Source organism: Thalassophryne amazonica, chromosome 2, assembly GCF_902500255.1.
Source record: "Thalassophryne amazonica chromosome 2, fThaAma1.1, whole genome shotgun sequence".
Lineage (NCBI taxonomy): Eukaryota > Metazoa > Chordata > Actinopteri > Batrachoidiformes > Batrachoididae > Thalassophryne > Thalassophryne amazonica.
Window position 1 is genome coordinate 85637773 of NC_047104.1, and position 18282 is coordinate 85656054.

The following is an 18282-nucleotide window of genomic DNA, read 5'->3' on the forward strand; positions in this document are numbered from 1 at the left end:
GGTTAGTAGCAGAACCTTAAAATCTGATCTCACTGGGACAGGAAGCCAGTGAAGGGATGCCAAAATGGGTGTAATGAGGTCGAACTTTCTGCTTCGTGTCAAAAGTCTGGCTGCAGCATTTTGAACCAATTGGAGACCCCTAATGCTAGACTGTGGTAAACCAGAAAATAGAACATTGCAGTAGTCCAATCTAGAAGAGATAAATGCATGGATCAGGGTCTCAGCATCAGCCATAGACAGGATGGGACGAATCTTCGCTATATTTCACAGGTGGAAGAAAGCAGTCCTAGTAATATTTCTAATGTGGAGGCCAAAGGATAACCAAGGATCAAAAATTACCCCAAGGTTCCTCACTTTGTCAGTGTGATGTATGACACATGAGCCGAGGCTGAGCATGAACTGGTCAAATTGATGCCGATGTCTCACTGGACCAAGAACCATCATTTCAGTCTTAACAGACTTTAAAAGTAGGAAGTTTCTAGACATCCAGCTTCTCACTGCTGCAAGGCAATCTTCTAAGGATTTTATGTGAACAGGATTACCAGCAGTTATTGGCATGTATAACTGAGTATCATCTGCATAGCAGTGAAAGGTAATCCCAAAATGCCGCAATATGTGCCCAAGGGGTGCTATATAAAGGGAGAAAAGCAGGGGCCTAAGACAGACCCCTGTGGAACCCCAAATTTCATGTCACTAAGGTTAGAGGTAGTGTTACTGTACAAAACACAGTGAGAACGACTGGTCAAGTATGACGTCAGCCATCCAAGGGCACTCCCAGTAATCCCAAAATGATTTTCCAACCTATCAAGTAGAATATGATGATCCACTATATCAAATGCAGCACTGAGATCTAACAGCAACAGAACCGTAGTGGTGTCCGAATCCATTGTAAGCAGAAGATCATTCACCACTTTAGTGAGAGCCGTCTCTGTGGAATGATATTTTCTAAAAGCAGACTGCAGTGGCTCAAAGAGATTATTCTCAGTAAGATAGTCTACAAGCTGCCGTGACACCACTTTTTCCAGAAATTTAGAGAAAAATTATAGATTTGATATCGGCCGATAGTTTGTCAATACACTAGGGTCAAGATTAGGTTTCTTAAGTAATGGTTTAATCACTGCAGATTTGAAACTTTTAGGAACAGATCCAGAAGTTAAAGAAAGATTAATAATTTCCAGCACAGTCGGTCCAAGAGTGGGCCACAGGTCCTTAAACAGTTTTGTTGGTATAGGATCAAATAAACAGGTTGTGCTTTTTGTTGACATTACGAGTTTTGTCAGCATGCCTAGTGAGATACTGTCAAATTCTGTAAATCTAGGTAATACATCAGTAGTGGCGCCCACATCAATAGCAGGGTGTAGTGGCTGGATTAAGGCATGCCGGGATATGTTTAAACTGATGTCTTCTATTTTCTTCCAAAAGTAATCCAGGAAATCTTGTGCTGTAAAAGGAGAGCGAACTACAGGTGGTTGTCCATGCAAAAGTGTTGCCACCGTGTCGAACAAGAACTTTGAGTTATGCTTGTTTTTGTTGATCAAATCAGAGTAGTAAGTCCGCTTTGTAGCCAATAATGCATGCTTATAGTCTAAGATAGCATCACGCCACGCAAGGTGAAATACTTCTAATTTTGAACGATGCCATTTCCATTCTAGACCTCTTGCTTTATGCTTGAGGTCACGCAGATAATCATTGAACCAAGGTGACTGTGATTTGGGGGAGCGCGGTTTTAACACAGGTGGTGCAGTCATGTCGAGTGTAGTTTTGAGCACTGAATCTAAACTATCCACAAGTCTGTCTACTGACTGGGTGTTTGTCAAATATGAAGCTAAGACATCAGGCAGTCTAGCTTCGAGTTCAGTCTTAGTTGAGGAGTTGATGCATCGCCGTAAAGATATATAAGGTTGTTGTTCCACTTAACACGGCAGCGAAACTGTAAACTTAATAAGTGAGTGATCAGACACCACTGATGTAAGAGGCATGATGTCAATATTCGTGACAGCAATACCACATGCAAGAACCAGATCCAGGGTATTTCCACTAATGTGCATCGAATCCCGAATGCATTGCCGAAATCCTAATGCATCCACAATTTCCATAAATGATTTGCAGAGGGGATCAGAAGGCTTATTTATATGAATGTTAAAGTCACCAATGATCTGAATGTTATCTACACTAGTTGACAAGTTAGAGATGAACACACCAAATTCATCTAAGAATTCAGAATATGGGCCAGGAGGCCTATATACAGTGACAAAGTAATACAACTGATTTTTATTCTTCTGACCTTGGCAATGTGTAATATCCTGAGCAGAGCGGAGAATCAGATGCTCAAATGAGTGATATTTGTAACCCCCAACAGCTAATAAGCTAAACCTAGATTTATAAATAAGAGCAACACCCCCGCCTTGCTTCGCATCATGAGGGACGTGACTAAATGTATATGCTGGTGGCCAGGCCTCATTTAAGGGGAGGACAGCTGTAGGTTTAAGCCAGGTTTCACATAGCCCAATCATATCTAAGTGATGATCAATAATTAGATCATTGATCAACAATGATTTTGAGGACAGTGATCTTATGTTAATGAGACCCAGTCTAAGGACCTCAGTGGGGTTGACAGTTGAACTGTTTGGGTTTAGGGGTGGTTCCAGAGTAGCATATATAAGATGCCTAGAAGTAGGTTTGGGTTTAAGACATTCCACGCGCGTTGTAGGTAGCAGACACGAAATCTTTGCTATTGCTGGAACAACCACTGGGCCATCCTCAATTTCAACATCATCCAATATAGTAATGGGTATTAAGTTTGGAAAGCATATCCCTCTATGATTTTTATGGACACGACTACGGAAGCAGGCCACAGTCTCAACTTGTTGAAATTCCCTCTCTGGCAAATAAACTGCACTATCACCATAGTGGATTTTCTGCACTAAATTTCCAGCTAAGCTAATGGATTCCACACCCATATTTTGTCATAAGCCTTGCAGTGTCTGTAATCACCTGCTCCGTGGCCTGCTGTAGATTCCTAATGTTACCCTCCCTGTAGAGCTCTATCTATGTTCGCAGACAAGATGGCGGCGCCTTCCCCAGTAGCGTGGAGGCCGTCCGGCATCAGCAAGCCACGGTGGCCCCAGAATGAAGGCCAGTTATCAATAAAGCTAAAGCCTTGCTGTCTACAAAACTGCCCCAGCCACCTATTTAATGATGTCAGCCTGCTAAATGCCTCATCAGTTCCCCAGGAGGGGAGGGGACCAGAGACTATTAATCGATGCCGACACATCTTTCCGGCAAGGTCACAAGTCCTCTCTATGTCCATTTTTGTGACCTCTGAGTGCTTCATCCTGATATCATTGGTGCCAACGTGAATAACTGTGTGACTATATCTCATGTCATGTTCCTTCGTCTGTCTTCCCTTCTGCAGCGTCAGCACCCTAAGATGAGATGCAGTGTCGGGAGCTCTGGCCCCAGGAATACATTTAACGTCAGCTGGCATCTGTAACCTGACTTTGCGGGTGACAGAATCCCCTATCACTAAAGTCCGGTGTTTTCGGCCTGGAGACAGGAATGGAAATCACTCGTGGGCTCAGAGAATTCATATTTGGCAAATTCAACGGGGAGAACCGATTCACAGTTCGCACTGGCTCGTGTGATCGGGGTGCCACTACCGGGCACCAAGCCCTACGGGGCTTCCTCCGCCTAGCCACAGTCCGAAAGCCGTCCTCCACAGCCGGTGTTTCTAAGCTGATGCTAATGGGCTCGCTAGCCGGCCCAACACTAACCTCATCTAGAGTGCCCGTAACATCTAACTCCACTGCGCTAAGAAGCTGCTCTAACTTACGGACACGGCTCTCTAAGAGAGCCACCCTATCTTCCAACATCACGCAGAATTTACGGAGGGTGTAAAGTGTAATAAGTAGTGTACTTTGTGCACTAAGAAATTGAAAAATGTAGCCAAGCAAACACGAGCTAACCAATAATGGATAGCTAACCACTCCTAAGGCTCACACAGACGCAGATAAATGAATTAAAATTCACAGTAGTTACACTGAAAAACTAACAGAAGAATTAAACAGGTAAAAAAAAAAAAGCAGCAGCTATAAAATACACTAAACAGTTAATTAACTAACAGGAGTGTAAAATAATGAAATGAAAAAATGATGAGATGGGTCAGAAATAGCTAACGCAAGCTAACCGCTAGCGAAAATGCTCGCCGCTCCTAAGATTTTACACAGGAGTAAAAATGACTTAAAATTCACAGCAGTTCAACTGAAAAACTAACAGAAGTATTAAACGGGTAGAAAAGAAACAGCTGTAAAAAGTAACAACGGAGAGGGGAGGTGTCGACCTAGGTGGTGAAAGCTAACCTCTAGCGAATGCTAACTGCTAGCGAATGCTAACCGCTAGGGATTCTTCTCCTTCTTCTTCTTCTTGTAATTTATTGTCGGTTGGCATCCGGAATGTTGCATTACCGCCACCAACTGTGCAATTGTGTAACTACAGACTTGGAGCATCGACCGAGTGATCAAAAAAATAAATAAATAAATAAATAAAAATAAAGAAATAAATAACTAGATAAATAAGGTTAACTAAATCCTGTCAAACACAAATCTCTAAGCTGATGGCACAGAGAAGAAAAGGAGTCCCTCAAGAGAGAGCCTGGTTTCCCCCAGTTCTCTGACCTCCTATAGCAGAATACTTCTATCTATGCTGTACGCTTGGCAGGCTAACAGAACATGATGAACAGTCTCCATGTCCCTGCAGTGAACACACTGACGCGTAGCATGCTTGCCAATAATGTGGAGATTATGGTTCAGCCTAGTGTGCCCTATCCTAAGCCTTGTTATTACCTGCTCTTCTTTACGACTCCAACTACACTGTCTTCTAGTGGGAACCTGTTTTTTTACAGTGCGAAGGAAGCTGTCCTTACTCTCCCTGTCCCACTGCCCCTGCCATAAGCCTAGCATTTTAGTAACTATTATGTGCTTAACTTCTGCTTTACTGAGTGGAATGTTCAACTGAACCTCAGAATTCAAAGCATCCTTAGCAAGCTGGTCCGCAACCTTATTCCCTTCAATACCTGAATGAGATGGAACCCATAAGAAATTAACCAAAATATCTTGCTGATGCAGTCTGAAAAGACTTTGAAGAACATCATATAGCAAGTCAGGTCTACACGCTGACTTGCCATGTAGGATACTAGTCAATGAGCAAATAACATTACATCTGGTCTTTACCACCTCTATCCATTCTAACGCAAGGCAGATTGCAAATAGCTCCACTGAATAAACTGCAAGGTGGTCAGACAGTCTTTTTTTTAATTTCTTTCTCATATTTTGGGATAAACACTGCAGCTGCAGTCTTCCCTCTGTCAGGGTCTTTAGAGCCATCTGTAAAAATCTGAACCCCTTCAGAATATTTGGTACGCATATGCTCAGTAGTCAAAATATTTTACATCCCTTGCCTCCTCATCAGCATTGCGCATTTTAACCAAATCAAGATCCACTGTAGGCATAACAAAAAACCAGGGTGGAATAACCGGCAGTGGTACCACACAACTATGAGCCAACTTGGTTAGGCCAGGTTTCTCAGCCTGACAATTCCCAACCCACCCAAAACTATTAAACTTTGCCTTACCATGTTCCCAACACTGATTTAAAATGTGCTTAGTAGGATGAGCCTCTTTATGACCTTGTAAGTTCGTCCAGTACACCATAGCCAGCTGCTGATGTCTCAAAGACAAGGGCAATTCTCCTGCTTCTACCTGAAGAGCTGGAAACGATGAGGTCTTAAATGCCTCACTGCACACACGTAAGGCCTGTGCTTGAATTACATCAAGTTTCAGCAAATGTGTCTTTGTCGCTGATCCATATGCAATACATGCATACTCTAATGCAGATCTGATGAGAGCAATATATACATGTTTTAGTGACATCATAGTGGCACCCCAATCACTCCCCACTAAACATCTAAGTAGATTTACTGCCTTACACTTAACAACAACTCTCTGGATATTATCTCTAAAAGTCAATTTACTATCCATCCAAACCCCTAAAAACCTCACTACCTCAACTTGTCTGAGTGGCTGCCTATACAAGGTAATACGTACAGGGGGAACATTTCTCCTCTTGGTAAAGCAAATAACCTGTGTCTTTTCCACTGAAAAACGAAAGCCCCATTTAATGCCCCAATTCTCCACAAGACTAAATGTTGCCTGGAGTTTCTGACTAATGAAAGCTGAATTTCACCCCCAATCCACAGTGCTCCATCATCTGCATACAAAGATCTTCCAATACTAACATCTATGTCTGAAAAAATGTCATTAATCATGATACTAAACAGCAATGGACTGCACACACTACCCTGAGGAACACCATTATCCACTGGATAAACATTAGAATGTGACTGACCAATGCGCACCTCAAGAGGTCTATTTAACAGAAAAGCCATCACCCAGTTGTACAGTCTGCCACTTATTCCCATTGCCTCTAACTTAATAAGGAGTCCCTGACGCCACAGCATATCATATGCCTTTTCTATGTCAAAGAAAACTGCAGTTACTTGCTCATTATTTGCTTGAGCCCTCCTTATAGTATCTTCCAGACACAGCACAGGATCCATAGTCATCCTCCCCTATGAAAACCACTCTGACATGAACTGAGTAAGCCTCTCTTTTCCACAATATAAATCAACCTATCTGTCACCATTCACTCCATTAACTTACATAGGGTAGAGGTCAACGCAATAGGCCTATAGCTAGTCGCCTCACTCTTTTCCTTACCTGGTTTCAAAAATGGTACCATAACAGAGTGTTTGCAAGCTGATGGAATATTCCCCGTCTCCCATATGAAATTAAAAAGTTGCAAAAGTACCATCTGCGCTTGAGGACACAATTTATCCACCATTATATAGCAAATTTCATCCTTACCTGGAGATGTAGATCTAACTCCACTCAGAGCCCGCTTTAACTCAAACATAGAAAATGGCACATCAAAAGCCTCATCTGCAGCAACCTTCTTCTCTAAAACATTAGGATGCATCCTTACCACGTCTTCTCTAGCCACTCTGGCCTCAGGAGATAAGTTATTCACACTATGAATTCTAACATATACTTTAGCTAGAGCATCTGCTTTTTCTTTATCTGTTCTCATAATTTCATTATTAAACTGGATAGCTGGTAAGGAATATTCCCTCCTAATTCCTCCCATTCTTCTTAACATCCCCCAGACATCACTAATTGAAGTATCTCTTCCAATAGCATCACAAAATGCTCGCCACCGCTCTCTCTTTGCCTTCCTTATCACCCTCCTGACCATAGCTTGAGCTCTTTTATACTCAACCAGGTCATCAAAGGAGAAAGTTGATTTGACCTTTTTAAAAGCTCTATTTCTTACCTGTATTGCTTCCTTACACTCATCTGTCCACCAAGGCACCATTTTACGCTTCCCACTACCTGTTGTTTTCCCAATGAATTCTAGAGCAGAAGAGTGCAATATCTCCGTAATCTTACTGTTAACAGCATCAACATTCTCATCTTGTTCTAAATTGAAACTCATCAGTCTAGGACTACAATCCTCACTAAATTCATCCCATTTAGCTTTTTAAAAGCCCACCTAGGGAAGATTACTTCTTCAATCTGGACTGGTCCCACACCAATTTCACGCAGGATAGGGTAATGATCACTACCAATGCAATCATCCTGCATGACATTCCATTTAGAACACCTTGCAAACTGCACAGAGACCAAGGTAAGATCAATAGATGTCTCCCGCCCACTTGAGACGTCAATTCTTGTCTCAATCCCATCGTTGAGGCAAACAAGGTCTCTTTCCTCTAGCAACTCCTCTATTACATTACCATTGCCATTGGTTTCTGTACTCCCCCAAAGGGTGCTATATGCATTAAAATCCCCACACCATACCATCTTGCAAGAAACATCACCCAGGAACTCATCAAGAACATCTTTGTTTAGTGCTTCACAAGGATTGTAGTAGTTAACAACCAAAAAATTGGAATCACCTATTCACACCTCAATGATGATCCCCTCTACCTCTCTACTTACCTCAATAGGTCTATAACCCAGCCCCTGTATGACAAAGAATCCACCCCTCCACCAGGGCCATTATCCCTATCCCTACGCACAGTCACACACCCTTGTAAAACAAAGTCCAAATGAGGCCTAAGCCACGTCTCCTGTACACATATAACATTAGGCTTAACATCCAAATCTTCCACAAACTTCTTAAATTCCTGCCCATTAGAGCAGAGACTCCTAGCATTCCACTGCAAAACACTAAAAACCATTAGGAATCCCCACATGAAGTGGGCTGTGATGGTAGTTGTACACTTTGGAAAATAGTCAAAGTTCTATTGGTTTCTTCAAATGAAACTTCCGCCCCTACACAAAAATGCCTTCGTGCAGCCTTAACTATGATTTTAATCTCACTTTTCTTATCCATTAATGCTGAGCAATTTATGACTTCAGCGAGGAATGCCAAGAATTTCACGCTATCTACTTGTATAGCTTCTTTACTTACGGGGCTACTACAATGAGAAGGAGCAATTTGGCCTAACCCCTGCGGTCTGCGATCCATGTCAAGTTTTCTTTTCCCATCCACTTTCTTAACTGCCTCTGCGTAAGTAAGTTTCTCCTCTACCTTACCTCTTTGCACTTCAGCTGCTCTTTTGTGTGCTTGGCAACCTTTGTATGGAGCGCTATGTGAGCCTCCGCAATTGCAACACTAATTGCAACATTTAACGCTAGCGCCATCTTGACACTGACCGTACTCATGATCTTCTCCTCCACATTTGCCACACCACTTTTTGCCTCTACAAATGGCTGCCACATGCCCAAATTTCTGGCATTTAAAACACCGTAATGGCGGCGGGATGTATGGACGAACTTGAAAGCTCATATATCCTACCCTAATCCTTGTAGGCAATACCCTCTCATCAAAAAACAACAGAATGGAAAGGCTCTCCTTTTTAACTTGATCTCGGGTGTACAAAAGCCTTCTACATTTGACCACATTGGCTCCTGAGACATTGCACAAAATATCCTCACACGACAAGTCAGTTGAGACTCCAGTTATAACTCCAAGCTCAAGTTTTTTACGCTCCCATTCAGTACATGTAATTTTCTTACCTTCCATCTCATTCAGTCCAAGTAACTTATCCCACTGTGCAGCATCGCAACAACCAATGATTAAGCTACCATCCTTTAACGGTGTAACCTGTACTGTCCCTACAGCTACACGAAGTGCTTTGGTTAGTTTCAGGGGATTAATAGAGCTAGAGGAATCAAACTGCAACTTCACCTTCAAATCGCTGTGTCTTGCCACTCGCTTTGCTTCGGTGCCTTTATCTTTATCTGACTCTGAGTGAACATCAGAACAACCTCGTTTATTTCCTTTCTTCTTTCCTTTCCCTTTCACCTGCCATACCTCAGTTGAATTTCCCTCGTCCTCTCCTCCCATCTCTATCTCACTGCCAAGCAAACTACCGTCACTTCCTTCCATCTCCGCTCCACTTGCTGCCCCTCACAGGCAGACTGTTGTGTGGGCCGCTGAAGAGGAGGTACTGCTGGCCCACCACCACTAGAGGGCGCCCTGCCTGGAGTGCGGGCTCCAGGCACCGGAGGGCGCTGCCGCCTTACGGGAGCAGCCAGGGTGACAGCTGTCACCCATCACTGGAGACAGCTGATCCCAATCAATAAGGAGGTATATCAGCAGGACGGCATCTCCACCTCATTTGCCGAGATATCGCCTTACCAAAGAGGTAACGAACTCAGCCAGTCGTATTATTCTGAGAATTAATACTGTGTTACTTGTGCTTAGGTCAGCTGAAGACCGTATTGGACGAAGTAGGATAAGTACTCACCTTCCTACATTTCTTGATTGTTGTTGACGAGAGGTGGAGGTGGACTCTCCACCCTCCGTGTTGCTGGGTGCAGCCGCATCCACACCTGACTGTTTCTGTTTCCTGCCAGCAGTACCGGATCCGACAAGCGGAGGCAGTGGCCACCTGGGAATTCGGGACTTGGCGGCTCCAGTATTCCCGGGGTTCGGTGGCAGAGGAAATCGGGTTGGTTCCGGTTCGACTTGGACAGACGTCTCCTATCGTCGAGCCTGCCCACACGACACCATTGTAATTAGACTCAATCTCCATATTGTAATCGGTTGTATTTGTTGTGCCTTTTTCACAACAGTAAAAACAGTGTTATTTGATTCCTCCATTGTCCGTTCATTTGCGCCCCCTGTTGTGGGTCCGTGTTCCTATACTTTCACAACACAGACCTGCCTGGTTCCGCTCCCTCTTCAACAACCTTCTCAGCTCTTCCACCTTTTCACACTAACTTCGCCTTTTCTTCTTCTTCCGGTTTACTGTCGACCTTTGTGCTTCTGGAGCTCTTCAAAAAACATATTCGAGGATCACAGAGTGAAGTTTGATCTGTTCACAGAAGAGTCGTGATTTACTCCATTTCATTGGCTGAAAGTTGTTTGTACTGAGGGCTTCCTGCTAGCGATTCACAACAGGACTGTTGTTAAATAACGTTCAGAGTAGATACAATTAATAACCAGAAGAGTGCTAAACAGAAATAAAAGAAGCGTATACAACCATGTGAAGTTCAGAGTGGCGTCACAGCAACAAACAGTCTGTCAGAAGCAAGTTACCAGATCTGTGAAAATCTATTGTGTCCACAAAGTGTAGATCGCATCTACACTTAAACTAAGTTAAACTAACATCAACCACAATAACATTTAAAACCTCAAAACCCCAAACTCCCATGGTGCATTGCAGCACAGCATCTATTGTTTATTGGTTATTTAAAATTGCTAAATGCTCCAAAAATATTTGTTCTATCAATTATCCATTTTTCATCCTTGAGCCAAAAATACATATGCCAGATGTCAGCAGTTTTGTGAGCTATGATAGCAATTATTGTTGGCACATGCAGTCCATCGCAGTTAACAGTAATTTTGTTGGTCAAGTTATGAAATTAATCCCAGCTCACCTGTTTCTTTTTCCACTTTACATCAACGGCATAAAATCTATTGCTTTCTTATCGGGAGGTGGCCAGTTTAAGACCGTTCTTGTCCATGTATTGTCGAGTTGCTTCAGGAAGGGCAGCCGGCATAAAACTTGTCCCAAATGAACATGCAGATTCATACTGAATCTGCTGTATTGACCCTGAGTGAAAGAAAGACGCTGAAAGAACATAGTATTTATTGATTGATTGATTGATTTGTACATAAATGGTACCATGGTTTTATCTTTATTTGCCCTCTTGTTTCATTTATACAATTACTGCTATGAACACTTACATATTAGAGGTAACTGAGCAGCAGGTGTAACCTCAACTCATAACTTGTAACAGGCCTAACATTGTGGCAGTTACTCCCACTGGTCTGTTTGGCCATGGTTTTCAGTTCTTGTATGCTTTAGGGGTGTGAGCTGTTTGGTTTGTTTTTCATTGTGATCTATGGTCATCTCTTTCCTCCAGTGTGAGTGTATGTGCGCGGGTGTATTATCCCCGTCTGTTGGGTGCCATTCCTCATCCTTGCCTTCTGTGTGTGTGTGGGTGGGTGGGTGTGTGTGCCATTCGTCTCCTGGCCTCCTGTGTGTGCTGACTCTGTGCCTCCCATGTGTTTTGCGTATTTGTTGTGTCCAGTCCCTTGTGTGTGGTTTATAATTCTGTCGGCCCTGTCCCCAGTCCGGGTCATCCATCCCGTCTTTGGAGGATGTCCCCATACAGGAGGACTCAGTTCAAGCTTCACATGATGCCAGGATCCCGGAGGAGCCGGTTCCAGCATCTGACAAAGTCAGGATCCCGGAGGAACCAGTGTCCACTTCTGACAACATCAGGATCCGGGATGAGCTGGTTCCAGCATCTGATGATGTTAGGATCCCGGAGGAGCCAGTTCCTGCATCCAGCGACATCACGACCTCGGAGGAGTCGACTGGCTCAGAGCCCAGGGGCATCTGTGCGCCAATGGAGCCATCCAACCTGGGACTGGCTGACGTCAGCATCATGGAAGACCCATCCATATCATTTCCTGCTGACATCCGAGCTCCAGTGAGCAAGGCGGCCGGCCTCAGCTGTGGACTCCTTTGGGCCTGGTGGCTGCTCACCTGACGCAGTGATAGACTCCTGGGGGTGGGGGCAGACCACCCTTTTGTCTCTGTAGGCCTTCTGGCCGTCCACCTGCCTCTGAGGTGAACCTCTGTGGGACCCTCCAGACATCACATTGGGCTCACACCAGCCATGCAGTGCTCCTCCTGGTGCTGCCATTGTCCCCTGTTGGCCACCCGAGCATCCACCTGACTCTGTCCAGACCTCCTGGCAGCCACATGGTCGCCCTCCTGATGTTGCTTGCGGTATCCAAGGATGCTCTGAAGAGACCTAGCACCATGGAGATCCAGTCATTGCCTTTGTTCACTGCTTGGCATCCAAGTCTCACAACCATAAAATAAGACAGGTAACACAAGGACCACAAATGACTTGGACCTTTGTTCTTCTGCAAAGATATCGGCATGGCCAAACACGTCTGTCCAGCGATGCCATGACTGCATAAGCTTTTGCTAGGCGCCTCTCAGTCTCAAAGGCAGAGGATCCAGACACATTCTACCAAAAATACTTCTAATACGAATAACAATAATTGCTTTTACTTAAAGATTTTATTATGAATCGGGGGGATTTACTGTGTTTTTTTAAATGCTCCTATAATTTGACAGCAAATGTTGGATTAATAATTTAAAACTGTGAAGAAAAAAATATCAAGTCCGTGCTTCAGATTAGCACTGTGTGTGATGCGATACACATCAGCTAAACAAAATTTGTCTGCTGCCAGGAGAAATTCTTCTGCTTGCTTGGAATTTTCACCCAAGGCCTGACATTTTGCAAGAAGTAATATCTAAACTTAGGGTTTCCTCTTCCTTCATGAGTCTTACTTTTGAAATGGTTATGCCTTTGTCTCTCCATTTTTTTCACTTTTTTTTTTTTTTTTTTTTTTTGTCTCCTGCATTTGTAGGCTCTGGCTCTTCACATACTAAATTTGCCATTTGTCTCTTTGTTTCTCAGGATGACAGCATATTGAAGGAGTTTGACATCAGCCATCATGTTAAGGAAGGATCTGAAAAAGCAGACCCATCTCAGTTCCAGCTGCTCAAGGTTCTTGGACAGGGCTCCTATGGAAAGGTACATGATGCTTAATGAGAATGCTTAATATGAATCCATAACTGGTGGTCAATGTTGACATCAAACAGCGTCAAACTATAATGTTCAGTGCAACACTGAATCCTGCCTATAGTCTTTTTCCAGTGACATGTGCCACCATGATGTAGAGGTGTATGTTCTATGTCATTTCAATGCTAAAACTGGCTTTTTGTGTCAGTGATAGCCCAGTACTACATTTATATCACTGTGTGTTCATTCAGTGTCCACTGGTCGACAATGCTGTCATCTTTGCCTCCTTTAAATGTCCTCCAGCCTCTGCGTCCCATCAGCTTTTGTTTTGAACATGCTCAATAATTCATGGTGACCATAGCATCATCTGTGCTTCCTCTGAGCATATGCAAAGTACGACTAGGCATGCGCTGTGCCTTCCTTGAGCGTCCTGTTGCTTCCTCCCACATTTTGTGGATGCACAAAGCACTTTATTCCTGTGTAAAGGGGGGGGGGGGGGGTGTTACTGAACTGAACTGTTTCAGTGTAATTGTGAAAAGGGCAATGGTGTTGGTCTGTGATGTGTGAACATCCGGTTGTTAAGTGTGACGTAACTCATCATATGATTTTCAACTTCTGGCTCCAAACAAAAAAGGCGCGCTGTCATTAACATTGAGAACTGCACTGAGACGATCTGATCAGGCTGCACTTACACCGTTGCACACGGACAACAGCATTAACATCGCAACATAAAACTCTTTGTATATTGTGCCTAAAACTCTCCTGAATATATTAACTGGGTTTTAGACGTTGTTACTGCGTTTGTTTTATGTAAAAATGTCAGACGCTCAGGTCGTTTCTCCGTTATTTTCAATGGGAGTTGCTGTGAGCTGCGATCGCTTCCTGTTCATGTCGTTTGGGGAGAAAGTGAAGTTTGCACTTTAACGTCCTGTTTATTTTAATAAATAATTTTTTATTAACAAACAGACATGTATATTTTACCTGTGCATAATAAAATATGTAAAGTAAAAGAAAAAAAAAGGTTTTATTAAGTGTTCTGACCATAGAACCAGACGAATGCGGTTAACGGAGGTGAAGGCGGAAATCGGAGGGATGGAGGTTTGCGCACAGTGTAAACACAAACTAAACTTAAACTGTAAATCCTTAAAAAGGATCAAACAGATGTAACTTTAATTGTAAACTTGGAGGTCTTTGGACCCGGAAACAGATTTATCACGTGATGCGTTACATCAGCGCTTGAAGTAGACCTGCATTGAAATAAATGCAGTCAGATCTTTGGACCAAAAAATGACTTACATTTACACATAAGATCCTTCTGAATGTAGTAAAGTAAATCTGGAAGCCCAGATCTGTCATTCAACGGAGAAATCTTCATTTAAAAATGACAAATTTACAGCTAACATTTAGTCCTCCGCAAAACTGTCCCTCTCATCATGGACGCTGCCGAGACGTCATGAAGAAGACCCTCTCCCAGCATGCATTGCGCGCCAACTGTAATTTGTGGATTTACGTCAGTTTGCATCTGCACCTTTTTTTTGTCTTATACGGAAGGATCTACTTTTTTTAAAACTTCATATTGTCTTGCGGCACGTTTGGTGAGTACACATTTCTTTTATTTGTGCTTGAAAATTATTTTGGGGGACTTTTTCATACGCCCGTTTGATTGAGTGGTGTCGCAATGAAAATCTACTGTCTTTCGCCTCCGGTACCATCGCGGGATATGGAGGCGAGACCCGCAAAGAATCCCAGTCATTAAAAATATATAAACCTCTCTCAGCGTCCATGGAGCTCTGGGGCTCCGATTGCCGAGACGTGCGGTGCTGTGGATTTTGCCGCAAGAAGTCTGTCCTTGCAGCAACAGGTGTACCGGCCACTTCGCATTAAAACAGCGAGCGTAATCTCAGGACTTGTGCCAAGTGTGCTGCAGCTCCATTCAGTAGACAGAGAGGTGATGCCGGTGTTGTGCGCTGAATCTGGCACAACACCGGCTGCAAAGCAGACACGGGCGGTGTGAGTGGCCCACGTCGGCGGTTAACGAGCTCGTTAATGAGCCCGCAGACTTAATAAGTGCAGCGGAGGCAGAGAGCGGGAGAGGAAGAACGGCGTCCGCTGTCGATGTCGTTGCTGATCTGAGCACACAGATCTGTATCTCACATTCATTGCAGCTTACTTTTGGATGTTGAAACCAGGACGTGTATAAGTAACATTACTAACAGGTAAAATCAATTTCAATGCGGGAGCGCGTCGTCTTGTCCCTGACGTCATGGAAATGATACGGCTGTTTTCACAGAGGGCTAAATTTTAGCTGCAAATTTGTCATTTTTAAACGAAGATTTCTCCGCTGAATTACAAATTTAGGCTTACAAATTTACTTTACTGCATTCACAAGGGTCTTATAAATACATAGCTATTTCTTTCTGAAATCTGACCACATTTATTCCAATGCAGGTCTACTTTAACAACCAGATTGTGTGGTGGATTAAAGTGTACAACGGAGTAATTATTTTATTTAAAATGTAAATAAATGATAGTGTATATTGTATAAATGTTTACTTAATATTGTATATCTTTATTTTTTAATTTTTATAGTTTTTGCCCCATTATTATTGAAAATGGTCTATTTCATAGAATATAAGTGACAGTGATGATGATGATACTTTCCAGGTGTTTCTGGTGAGAAAGATCAGAGGAGTAGACAGAGGTCAGCTGTATGCCATGAAAGTTCTGAAGAAAGCCACACTGAAGGGTAATGAAGGCAATATTATCCATTTACAGTGAGATCCATATATATTTTGACTATTTACACAAGTGCACTGTACTGCATGCAGGGGCATTGTTTTCAGACCTGTGTGTTTCTGCGTGTGTGTGAACAACATAACTCATTCAACCATTTTCTATACCCGCTTACCCCAATGAAGGGTCACGGGGGCTGGAGCCTATCCCAGCACTCATAGGGTGAGAGGCGGGGTACACCCTGAGCAGGGTGCCGGTCTATCACAGGGCCACATATAGACAAACAAACACAGTCACACTCACATGCACACCTACTTTCAATTTAAAGTTTCCAATTCACCTAACCTGCATGTCGTTTGAAGTGGGAGGAAGCCGGAGCACCCGGAGGGAACGTAAAATATGCAAACTCTACACACAAAGAACCAGGCAGGAAGCGATGCCACTACCTTCTTGCTGGGAGGCAAAAGTGTTAACCACTAAACTACCGTGCTGCTTAAATATAACTAAGAGCAAATTGGAGCAAACTTATTGGAATGATTTAAGGTCATGACTGATTCCCATCTGGCCCTTTCTGCATGGAGTTTGCATGCTCTCCCAGTGTTCATGTGGGTTCCCTCTGGGTGCTCCAGCTTCCTCCCACATCCAAAGACATACAGATTAGTTGAGTTGGTGACTCTAAATGGACCACAGTGGTGTGTGCGAGTGTGAATGTGTCTGTCTGTCTCTATATGGCCCTCTGACAGATTGGCATCCTTCTTGGGGTGTACCACACTTCTCGCCCTATGACCCTGATAATAGGCTCCAGCCCCCTGTGAGCCTTAATTGGATTAATCAGGTACAGAAAATGAATGAATGAAGGACAAGGTGAACTGTTCTTGAGAAATACTGATTGAAAGTCAAAATGCAAATCTGATTTTATTTTTTTTTTAATTTATTTTTTTTTAGATTCTCAACTCACAGTTGAAGTGTACCTATGATAAAAATTACAGACCTCTCCATTCTTTGTAGGTGGGAAAACTTGCAAAATCGACAGTGGCTCAAATACGTATTTGCCTCACTGGGTTACAAATAAATGTCTTTGGTTAAAGATAAATGGAATAGTTTTGACTGTGCTGAATTCTTGGTCTGCAAAGTAAAGGTCAAACAATGTCGACATCCATTGGATTCTGTGATATATGTTACCCCGTAACGTTATAACTAAGCATGATACATGGTGCAAACAATTCCTTTTTAAAACCCTGTTAACTCAACCACTAACTTGCATCACTTTTTACCAAAAGTGAAGCAATTTGACCCCTGTACAAACTGAAACTGAACTTTGTCACCATTCTTGCTGTTTTTACCCCATAACTCCATAACATTTAGTCATAGATAGTCCAAATTATACCTTTTTGGAATATTTATGTTCAGACAAATAATGTGCTGTAGTTTTCAATATGATTAGTGCATTTTTTTTATTTTTTTTATTTTGACCCCTGTGTAATTCTTCAGTTTCACCCTACCTGGCCACCTATTGAAAATTTGAAATGAAAATTATTACCTATAGAAAATTCAAGTGGCCAGTTGTATTTTTCAAGGAGTATTTGTGCCGAATTTGGTGTTTTAACACCATTTGAAGGATTCTGTTATCTGCTGAAGTGTCAGAGCTCCTGGGAAGCCCTATATTCCAGAAGATAGGTTACTTTGTACTTGTGACTTGGTTAAATTGTTTTGTGTCAAATAGGATTTTTGTAAACAAGGATGTCGTGTAAAAGCAGGGAGAGGTGTCATGTGCTGATTTAGTGTCTTTGTACCAGCCTTAATCCTCTTAACCTGCACCACTGGAATTTAAGGCTACTCAAGTCCACTTTTTTTTGTTTCCTTCACTGCAGACCAGCAAAATTTTTCACTTAAGGAAATGTATTGTTGTTCTGCTAAAGGGATATTTATCGATTGAGAGGTCTGTCATGATCATCCTGCCTGCAGATAGAAATAAATTAATGCTGTGTTATTAAGTGAATTATTCTCTTCCCCATTGTGTTCTCAGTTCGAGATCGAGTGCGGTCTAAAATGGAAAGAGACATTCTGGCAGAAGTGAACCACCCATTTATAGTTAAACTGCACTACGGTAAGCAGATCTGTCTTGGGTGAAAAAGAAATAAACCTCATTTGCCTTCTTAATTGTGTTGATGTATGTCACCCATTGGTTTTCAGATCTACACTCTCCATTTTTCAGATCATGCAGTTGTGTTTTACATGAAACAGTTGTGTTTCATGTAACAGTTGTGTTTTACATTTATCTGGAAATGAGCTCATCAACTGAACATCTGTGAAGTCACCCTGATACAAATATTTGGCTATATCAAAGTTGGTGCCTCCTTCTGTTCATCAAA

At 42.7% G+C, this 18282-nt stretch overlaps 1 protein-coding gene across 1 annotated transcript in view; it reads left to right on the forward strand.

Annotated features, from left to right (window-relative positions):
• rps6ka2 (ribosomal protein S6 kinase, polypeptide 2) overlaps positions 1 to 18282 on the forward strand; it is a 97992-nt gene that overhangs the window by 31198 nt on the left and 48512 nt on the right. The window contains exons 2-4 of the mRNA XM_034188657.1: positions 13073 to 13189; positions 15842 to 15923; positions 17937 to 18017. Coding sequence (XP_034044548.1) covers positions 13073 to 13189; positions 15842 to 15923; positions 17937 to 18017 — 280 coding nt within the window. The remainder of the gene's footprint in view (positions 1 to 13072; positions 13190 to 15841; positions 15924 to 17936; positions 18018 to 18282) is intronic.